General features: G+C 48.7%; 1 protein-coding gene across 4 annotated transcripts in view; it reads left to right on the forward strand.

Moving 5' to 3' along the window:
• The window catches only part of Ppp1r16b (protein phosphatase 1 regulatory subunit 16B), a 92,556-nt gene that overhangs the window by 76,612 nt on the left and 5,737 nt on the right, over nucleotides 1–10,207 (forward strand). For 3 of the 4 annotated variants that reach the window (XM_040733135.1, XM_040733137.1, XM_040733136.1), the window contains exons 5-10: nucleotides 169–272; nucleotides 1,974–2,098; nucleotides 4,955–5,080; nucleotides 5,606–5,681; nucleotides 6,642–6,771; nucleotides 6,861–7,029. In XM_040733135.1, coding sequence (XP_040589069.1) covers nucleotides 169–272; nucleotides 1,974–2,098; nucleotides 4,955–5,080; nucleotides 5,606–5,681; nucleotides 6,642–6,771; nucleotides 6,861–7,029 — 730 coding nt within the window. The remainder of the gene's footprint in view (nucleotides 1–168; nucleotides 273–1,973; nucleotides 2,099–4,954; nucleotides 5,081–5,605; nucleotides 5,682–6,641; nucleotides 6,772–6,860; nucleotides 7,030–10,207) is intronic. The other variant, XM_040733138.1, reaches the window with a different exon arrangement.

The following is a 10,207-nucleotide window of genomic DNA, read 5'->3' on the forward strand; positions in this document are numbered from 1 at the left end:
GAAATGAACTTGAATAACTTGAAGCAGATAGTCACACAGTCAAGGGCAGAGAGAAATGACTGTACATATTGTTTAGCACTTAGCTGTGGATGGGAAGCCCGATGATGGAGACCACCAGGCTAACCCAGGCACACCTTCTTGGCTCTCACTCTGGCCCTTTCTCTGCAGTGGGGCTGACTTGCTTGCTGTCAACTCTGATGGGAACATGCCATATGACCTCTGCGAGGATGAACCCACCCTGGATGTCATTGAGACCTGCATGGCATACCAAGGCAAGGGGGAGCAGTATGTTATACCATGGGCACAGTGAGGTACTGTAGTGAACACGGTTTCAGTGGATGGGAGCAGTGCTACGTACCCGCCAGCCTCGTGCTTAGCTCCCAATAACTGGGGCAGGTTCTTGTTATTATTTTCATCTGTATGATTAACAGATAGGGACATGAAAGGACCTTGGAACACATGCCGCGTAGAGGGAGATATTGTTCTCCCTGTCACCCACACATGCAGGCAGCCTCAGCTGGCCTCCTCTTCGATTTGTCAGCTGTGACAATTCAGTTCAGCCAACACTCACCATAAAGATGCGTCCCCGTTTGGGAACATGGTAAAAAGTCAAGAACATTTGCGGGTGCTGCTCGGTGCCAGGCACTAAACTGGCTGCCAGGGGCCCAGATAAACAAGACGTGTGCTGTTCTCAGCTCGCGGTGAGCTTCAGAGGGAGGCACGTGGAACAGCGGGAGACACCTGCCATCCCAGCTCCCAAATGCATGCCTGCAAAGCAGTCTCTAGTAAAAAAGGATCTTAAACCCAGACCTGCAGCTGTGGCCCAAGGTCCTGCCAGATCCCCACCTTGCCCCTCCCCAGATCTCTGTGGCCGCTGTTGACTTGGCTTCCATACTCCCTGGTACCTGCATTTTCCCCACTAAATCCTGTAGAAAGTTTATAATAACTTTTGTGCCAACACGGTAAAACTATAGACTCCCCCAATGGACTTACAAAGCTGCTGGAGTATGAAGGAAGTCAGCTGGGTCATTTTTCAACATGGCAACCACAGTATTTTAAAATGTGCTACAGAGAAGCCATTAATTCTTTCAATGATTAGATATTGTTTCTGTTGGCCATTGACGTACAGGCACTGCTAATTTTTCTTCTGTGGACACTAGTCAGAATAAACATGTAACTTTGTTTTCCCCCTTTGAGTCTCTAGCTTGCTCTGAATTCTGCCCAAGGAACCTGGATACCATGGTTTTTTGTTTCTTTTTTTATTTATGGGACATTATGTTCTCTCCTTAAGTCAGCAGCTACCAGTGACAGGCACACTTTTGTTAGCCAGAGATTTGGGCTATAACATGTCTCTATGGAACTGGAATGGCTCGTGCTTGTCATCCTAGCAAATAGGAGGCTGAGGCAGGAGCATTGTCACTCGTCTGAGGCCAGTCTGCACTACAGAAAATAAAAAGCAAAAGTCCTTCTGGGCCCTTCCATCCCTTACTTAACTGTCCATTTGAAAGTAATATATTCACTGATTTATCCGTTCTTACAACAAAAAATGTCTGAACTATTGCCTATGGTGCTGAAAGCAGTGGCATATGAGAGAAAGGAAACCAACAGACCCTGGGCAGAAGGAGTGGCCAGTGGCACTAGCTGCGGAGGTGATTAGGTCAGCACCGAAAGGATGAGGCAGAGTAGCAAGTGGGGCAACTGGAGGTGAGCGGGCAGGTGCTCCAATCTAGCAGGTGGGACAATGTTCCAGAAGTGAGTGATGTTCATAAGAAGCCTACTAGGTGCCAGGAAGGAATGGCCCTTGTCCTGTGAGGGAACCCATGGTGTCGGTGTTCAGCAGGCCTGGGAGCAATGATCTTTGGCAGACCTGTGCACTGGGTGATTGGCAGACTTTGGGGAGTAGGAGCCGTGCCTTCCCTGTCTGCTTGGTACCCAGACCTGATGCTGTTGAGTAACCTATCACCTCCCTGCAGGCATCACCCAGGAGAAAATCAATGAGATGCGGGCAGCCCCCGAGCAGAAGATGATTTCGGACATCCACTGCATGATTGCGGCGGGCCAGGATCTTGACTGGATAGATGCCCAAGGAGCCACACTGGTGAGGAGTTGGGTCGGGCTGGTGTGGGTTAGGGGCAAGTGCCAGAACCAAGACCAACTTGGGATGAGTTGGGTCTGGTTCCTGGTAGGGTGAAAACCTATACACTTGTGACCTTGGGCCTCCTCTAGACGCCCTGCTGCTCCTGGAATACGGCCAGTTAAGGCTGGGGTCCAGCCTCTTTCTAACCCTGGGCATTCTCAGCTGGGAGTCGGGATTTCCAGGACTGGGCTCTGATGTCCATGTGCTTTGTCTCCACGGCATTACCTACACTCCTCAAGGACTGCCATTTGCCCACTCACCCACACAGTCTTGCTTTGTGTCATCCGGTCCCTGCCTACTGTGCCCTTGAAAGCCATGGCCTTCTCATTTAGCTTTCCCTGAGGCCACTGTAACATATGTTATCTATCACTCCACCCATATGCCCATCTGTCCATCAATCTATCCATCTGCCATCCGTCCATCTGTGCATCTCTCTGCCCATCTATCCATCCGTCAATCCATCCAGGCGACACATAGTTATATGGACCACCCCGTGCTACATGCTCTACTTGTCCTTGGAGAGATCAAATGATGGAGCCTTCCTTCCTTTCTCAGAGTCACCAGTTTACCTCCACTGATCTTTGTAACTCAGCTGTCACTGTTAGCATCTTGAGAGGACACCTTGGCCCCTCCTCCAGGTCCTCAACAACAGAAGCTTAGCACTGGGGGAGGTTCTGCTTCTGCAGTCTCTAAGCTGAAAACTGAAACATGGCTGTGGAAGTCCCCACTTGGAGGTCTGGGCACTTGACCTCAACCTCCTAGGTTTAGGCTCCTTGTAGGTCATGGGCATCCAGGGACACAGGGGCTGTCCAGCAGACAGGGCTCAGTACTATTAGGCTCTTAGAGCTGACCTCAGGCCTCAGATTTGTTGATGGGGCTTCTCTCATTTACCCCTGAGCTCTGAATTCTGACCTCTGCTTCATATCCACTTGCTCAGATCTCCTGCTCAGCTCAATACTGAAGAATGGGGTCAGGTAGTGATACTGAATGCTGATGGCTTTATGGTAACCCCAGCCACCTGGGATAGTCACATACTGAGTCTTCCTAGTAAACTAGAGGTGATGGTGTCTTAACTCCCAGGGGAGCCGGCAGGACCGAATGACACAGCAAATGTTGAGCACAGTCCTATCTCTTCCTGTATGATAGGCAAATGCTATAATTCTGCGATCTATCCCCAGGACTTATGTATTTTTGAGATAGGCTCTTGCTATACAACTCAAGCTGACATTGAGTCTACGGTCCTCTTTCCTCTACCTTCCAAGTGATGCAACACCAGGCAAGTGCCACCATGCTGGCTCTGCCAGCCCTCCTCCTCACTAGCAATCTCCCTATATGAATCATGCTTTTATTCCCTGGGAAAGTACCTACTGTGACCCTGTGCTTTGAGGTATCTGGCTGGCCAGCAAGGTTTCATTCTCCGCAACCAGCAAGCACCAGATGTATAAATCAGATAATTATACCGATCTGCATGTACTACTTAATCGCATCTTACCCTAGATTTATCCTGAAAAAGTAAAAATGAAAAGAAAACCTGCCCTTATCAGAAGCTCAGAGCAACCTCCTCACGGAGGAAACGTGACCATAAGGGCCTCATCCAAACCTGAGCTGTGACTTATCTGTCCCAATGACTTCCATCACAGATCCCAAACCCTCTCCATCCTCTGCATCGTTCCCAGTCAGTCTTCAGCCTGCTCTAGAGACTGTCACTTGTGTCCTGTCTGTGGCTGAACAGCAGTTTCTCTTCGTCTCACTTCCTTCTCCCCTTCACTCATTCTCATGGCCTACCTTGCCATCATGCTCTTCACCCAGTGCTAAGCACTTTCTTTTCTGGGTGGCTGACAAGTGGAGCAACTGAGGTCTGCTTGGGGGCAGCCATGCCAGGCAGCCTTGAGGGGTGCCTCAGTGGTGGCTCGGGCCCGTAGTCCCAGTGCTTGTGAAGCTGAGGCAGGAGGACTGTTACAAGTTGAGGCTATCTTGGGCTACAGAATGAGACCTTTTCTCATTGCTAACTAACTAGATAAACAAACAAACAAACTAGTTGGGACCTCAACATACACAGCGTGAGTCTTCCTGTTACAGGTGCCAATTACCTATAGCTGTGTAACAATGAACTCTACAGGGTAGCATCTATATAGTAAACACAGCGTTTCTACGCATCAGAGAATTAGGAATTGCTCAGCTGGGTGACTCTGACTTGGCATTTCCCATGAGGCTGACTGGGGCTACAGTCACATCTGAAGTTGGTCTCCTTCATGTGGTTCCCTCACATGGCTGACGTTAGTGCTGGCAGTTGGCAGAAGGCCACAGTCTCTTGCCTTCTTACAACTCCTCCTCAGGCAGGGCTCCATGAGTTGGCCACCTCCTTCCAGATGAATCCAAGAGAGCATAAGGTAAAAGCAGCAATGCCTCTCCTGCCCCAACTTCATAAATCATAAACTGCCACTTTGAAATATCCTTGTGGTTAGACGTATACCACTCAATGTGGTCTGCATTCAAAGGCAGAGAAATCAGATTCTGCATTTAAATAAAAAGAGGTATGTCAACGAGTAGCTAGGTATTCTTTTCAGATTACCATATTGAACCTCTGAGACCCCGTCTCTGGGGCTCAGGTGAAGAGCTCATCTCTCTACCCTCCATTGTAGTTTTCCATTTCACACTTAGTTACACCCTGCAGCCTTCCTGGCTGCTATGGTCACCTCATTCTGTTCCGTTCCCTGGCCCCAAGGATGCTCTGAGGCTTGGGGTGAGAAAGGTCACCCTGCCTCCAAACGTGGAGCCACCTCCCTTAGGAATGTTCACTTCTTTCCTCTCCTGCAGCTACACATAGCTGGAGCCCATGGGTACCTGCGGGCAGCTGAACTCCTCCTGGACCACGGAGTGCGTGTGGATGTGAAGGATTGGGATGGCTGGGAGCCTCTGCATGCAGCAGCCTTCTGGGGACAGGTACTTCCTACCCCTGTGGAGTAGTCAGACACAAGGTAAAACTGCTGACCCCAGGTCCTTTGGGCTGGCGACTGGTGCAAGAGAACAAGGACCCCTTAGGCACTGGCCATAGTGAGTGTGTGAGAGATGGCGAGGCTCGGGGAGGCCGCGAGCGCCTGGGCCTAAATGTCCTAACAGGACGAAACTCGTAGAAAATCCCCTTTATTTCCGCATTGCGTGGGTTCTCTAGACTGGGGTTTCCTAAGTGTGACTGCAGCCTGTGCAGTCACCCATAGACACCGGACAGCTGTGGAATCACAACTGGTTTCTCCTCCTTCTGCTTCCCCTCCTCGTAGTAACTCAGGCATGCTGGGAGGAGGTGCCAAGCCCATCACATTTGACAGGACTCTCTCATGGCTTCAGCATACAGGGCCTTCCCTTGGAGTCAACTTTCCTCCACTGTGCACTGAGGTCTTGGGTACTCTCCCCGGCCTAGGCTTCTTGAGACCTGGGTATGGGGAACATGAACTTCTTTCTGTGTTGCAGATGCCAATGGCAGAGCTGTTAGTGTCGCATGGAGCTAGTCTCAGTGCCAGGACATCCATGGATGAGATGCCAATAGGTAAGACAGCTGAATACTTTGTATGTACATACTTACCATGCTTTGTGATGGTGAGTAGATGTATGGTTGGACATATGGCTGCATACTGAAGGTAGATAGATGCAAGATAGATAAATAGACAGATGGATAAAGGATGAATAGGTCGATGGATGAGTGGGTAGACAGGTAATGTGGTGTTGGATGTAATGATGGATGGATAGATAAGTAGATGTTGGGCTGAGGATGAACTGTGGACAGATGACCAGATTATCTAGTAGATGGACAGATTGATAGAGAGACTCAATAGATTGGCTGGTGGGGTTAGAGGGATTTCTTAGCATCACTGCTTCATTTCTTGCTTGGGGGATCTGCTTGTTTCTCTCAATGCTCACATCAGGGAGACTTGAGAGGGTATGTGTTCCAGTTTGCTTTTCTGTTGCTGTGATAAAACAGTGACCAAAAGCAACGTGGGAAGGAATGTGCTTATTTGGCTTACACTTCTACATCATAGTCTGTCATTGAGGAAACTCAAAGCAGGAACTGAAGGAGAGGCCATGGAGGAATGCTGCTTGCTGGCTTGCTCTTGTGGCTTGCTCCCCCTGCTTTGTTATACAACTCCGGCTCACCTGCCCAGGGGTGGCACGACCCATAGTGGGCTGGCCCTCCTAGATCAATCATTCGTCAAGAAGATGCCCTAGACTTGCTCACAGAGCAGTCTGATGGAGGCCATCCCTTAATTGTGTCAAGTTGACAAAGCCTACCAGCATGGTATGAGTTCCTCAGTCTTAACTGAGAACTTCAGGATTTCAGAGGCCCAGGTCTCCCATTCCCATATTCCTCTAAGGAAATAAGCAGGGGTTGCTTCTCCCCTCCCTCTGTGCCCCCAGAAGGTTCTTAGAGCTTCCGGTGGGTTCACATGGTGGCTCCTGTGGTATGGAGTCCCTACGTTGCCTTCTGCAACTGACTCGTGTACTCCTTCAGACTTGTGTGAGGAGGAGGAGTTCAAGGTCCTGCTGTTGGAGCTTAAACACAAGCATGATGTGATCATGAAGTCCCAGCTGAGGCACAAGTCATCCCTGAGCCGGAGGACATCCAGTGCAGGCAGCCGTGGGTGAGTGGTAAGGGCAACCAGGGGCCCTTGCACATGCCAACACGTGGCTCCTGGGCACAGCTTTCCAGCACCTCCTCTGTCCCCCTCAGGAAGGTGGTGCGTAGAGCCAGCCTGTCAGACAGAACCAACCTGTATCGGAAAGAGTATGAAGGAGAGGCCATCTTGTGGCAGCAGCGGAGTGCAGCAGAGGACCAGCGTACCTCCACCTACAACGGAGACATCAGGGAGACCAGGACAGACCAAGAGAACAAGGACCCGGTGAGGGACCTCATGCCTTCCTTCGGTGTGGGCCTCTGCCTTGTGAAGAGGATTAGGCCCAGCCTGGTCCTGCCTACCTCCTCGTCTGAGAGCCATCAGAAGGGGGAAATAGCTGAGTGGTACCCTTCAACTATTGGCTCCTGATGATGGTGGTGGTTAATACTGTTCAGGAGGTGACCCTTGGGTGTATTCATCAGAAAGGGGCTCATAATCGGCAGGGACAGAGTGAATGCCATAGGCTTGCTTGTCCCCCGATAGATCTGGTCCTGAATCCCCCAGAAGAGAGGCTCAGCATGACAGTTACCCTAGGAGATAAGGGCTAACATCTTCTTTCATCGGGACACAAGATTTGAGAATGGTGTTTCTCAAGATGCCATATTTGAAAGGGGTATTCTGAAAAATGTACTAGGGCTCTGGGACACGCTATGAGAAGGGGCTCCTGCAGCAGGCTCTGGATTCTAGGCACTCTCGGAAGATGGTGTGTGGTCTTCCTCAGCTGTGGTATCAGAGGTCACGATAGGGGCTTAAAATGGTAGACACTCAGGGCTCTGAAGTCTAGAAGTCTAAGATGAAGATGTTGACAGGGTTGGTTCCTTTTGGTGCTTCTAAAGGGGAGATCTGTGCCAAGGCCTCCTCGCAGCTTCTGGTTGCAGACACGAATGACCACACTGGGCTTTTTGAGTGGAATCTGGGAGTCCACACTCAGGTCTTATCACTTATGTGGCAGGCACGTTACCAACCAAGTCATTTTCCTGGCCCCTCTGTTTTCTTACAAGGGCCCTAGTCAGCAAACGAGGGCCCATGCCAATCTAATATAATCACATAGTTATTTTTGAGCCAAATAATTTTATTTGTTCATTGCTTGCCTTTGAAGTCCTCTTTAGTGATCTTTTTGCTCTGATTCTGTTCCATAGTCTCTAACCACAACGTAACTGTGTAACTACAGCTAGCCACTTCACAGGGCTTCCCATCTGGATCAGTTTTGCACAGGCTTGCCCATTCTTTTACTTTCTTCTTGTCACCAACAGTAATTAAGTTGATTTGGTGCTCAGCACTAGGACTTCTCCATGCTTACATATGTAAGTTCATCACAGATGGGTGTAAGCCACAAAGATGGACTGGGCGCTTGTCCAAGTCTTTGGCAGCTTCTTGAATTTCACAGGTTGAGCCATTGTGGATGAAAGCGGTCTTAAAAGCGGTCTTAAGCATCCCTAGTATTGACATTTATTATAGTTCCAACCAGGAACATCTTCCGTGGCCCTGGTGATGGGGTAGGGGTGAAGCTGAATCTTGAATTCACAAAGCATCTGTTTCTGCAACAGTAGCAGGGAAAGAGCCCTTATCTTAGTTTAACAACTGTTACAAAGAGAATCACTGGACTCAGACATTGAATATGTACTTTCTCTCTCTCTCAGTAATAGACCTTGAGATTTGAAGCAGTTTTACATTTATAGAAAAATAAGTGGAGTCGTTGGGGAGATGGCTCAGCTGGTAAAGTGTTTGCATGATGAGGCCATGAGTGTGAGTCTCCAGCACAAACATTGAATAAAAAAAAAAAGCCAACCAGGCATGGTGGTTCATGCCCTTGGTCCCAGCACTCAGGAGGCAAAGGCAGGGGCAGGGGCAAGGGCAGGGTCAGAGGCAGAGAGGGAGATTTTTGTGAGTTCAAGGCTAGCCTGGTCTATCCAGGATAGCCAGAGCAACATGGTGAGACCCTGTCTTGAAAAACAAAAGTTGGACTGGATATACACACCTGTAATCCTATTGCCTGGGAGATGGAGACAGGAGGACCCTTGAGCTATTCTGGTCAATCAGTCTAGCTGAATTGGTGAGCTCCAGGTCCAGGGAGAGACCTCTGTTCTCAATCATACCAAGCATGCATGTGCACACACACCCACAAAAAACTGCCCTCAGGTTCTATTTCATTACCATTTTGTACTTGTGTACTGTGTGTGCTGTTACTGGTGAGCCAGTGCTGAGGCACACATCACACCAGACGTGACTCTGTGTTACACCATCTGTGGATTTCACTGTTACAGTATCATGCATCATACTTTCACTGTCCCAGAAGACCCCCAGTGTCCCACCTGAGCACATTGTGACAGCACACAAATACAAAATGGTAATGCAATTGAACTTTCTATCTATTTGTGTGCGTGAGTTGTTAATGATCTTATATTTCCAGAATTTTGCCTTTTTCAGAAAGTCATTGTCTTACGTAGGGTTTATATTGCTGTGAAGAGACACCATGAGCATGGCAACTCTTATAAAGGAAAGTATTTAATTGGATGGTTTGCAGTTTCAGAGGTTTAGTCCATTATCATTATGGTGGGACATGGCAGTGTGCAGGCCAACATAGTGCTGGAGAAGGAGCTGAGATCCTACACCTTGTAGGCAACAGGAAGTAAACTAAGACACTGGGTGTGGCTTGAGAATATGAGACCTCAGAGCCACCTCCATAATAACACACTTCCTCGGCCAGGCGGTGATGGCGCACGCCTTTAATCCCAGCACTCGGGAGGCAGAGGCAGGCGGATCGCTGTGAGTTCAAGGCCAGGCTGGACCGACAGCCTCCAAAACAATACAGAGAAACCCTGTCTCCTAAAAAAAAAACCTAAATAAATAAATAAATAACACACTTCCTCCTATGAGGGCATACCCACTCCAAGAAGGCCACACTTCCTAATAGTGCCACTCCCTTTGGGGGACATTTTCTTTCAAACTACCACATTCCACTCCCTAGCCCCCAAAGGTTTGTGGCCATATAATAATGCAAAAATGCATTCAGTCAAACTTCAAAAGTCCCCATAGTTTATAACAGTCTCAAACTTAAAAGTCTAAAGCTCAAAGTCTCTTCTGAAATTCATGCAATCTCTTAACTATAATTCCCTGCAAAGTCAAAATTTTAAAAAGCAGATTATATATTTCCAACATATAATAGCACAGGATATACATTATCATTCCAAATGTAGGGAAGGAAGTATAGTGATAAAATACTGGACCAAAGAAAGACTGAAAACCAGCTGGGCAAACTCTAGACTCTGCATCTCCGTGTCTAATGCTGAAATGCTTTTCACATCTCCAACTCCTGTTAGCTTTGCTGACTACAACACACTTCTTTCTCTTGGACTGGTTATACTCCCTGTTAGCAGGTGTCCTCTGCATCTGCTCTGGCATC

Source organism: Mesocricetus auratus, unplaced genomic scaffold (assembly GCF_017639785.1).
Source record: "Mesocricetus auratus isolate SY011 unplaced genomic scaffold, BCM_Maur_2.0 Super-Scaffold_100028, whole genome shotgun sequence".
Lineage (NCBI taxonomy): Eukaryota > Metazoa > Chordata > Mammalia > Rodentia > Cricetidae > Mesocricetus > Mesocricetus auratus.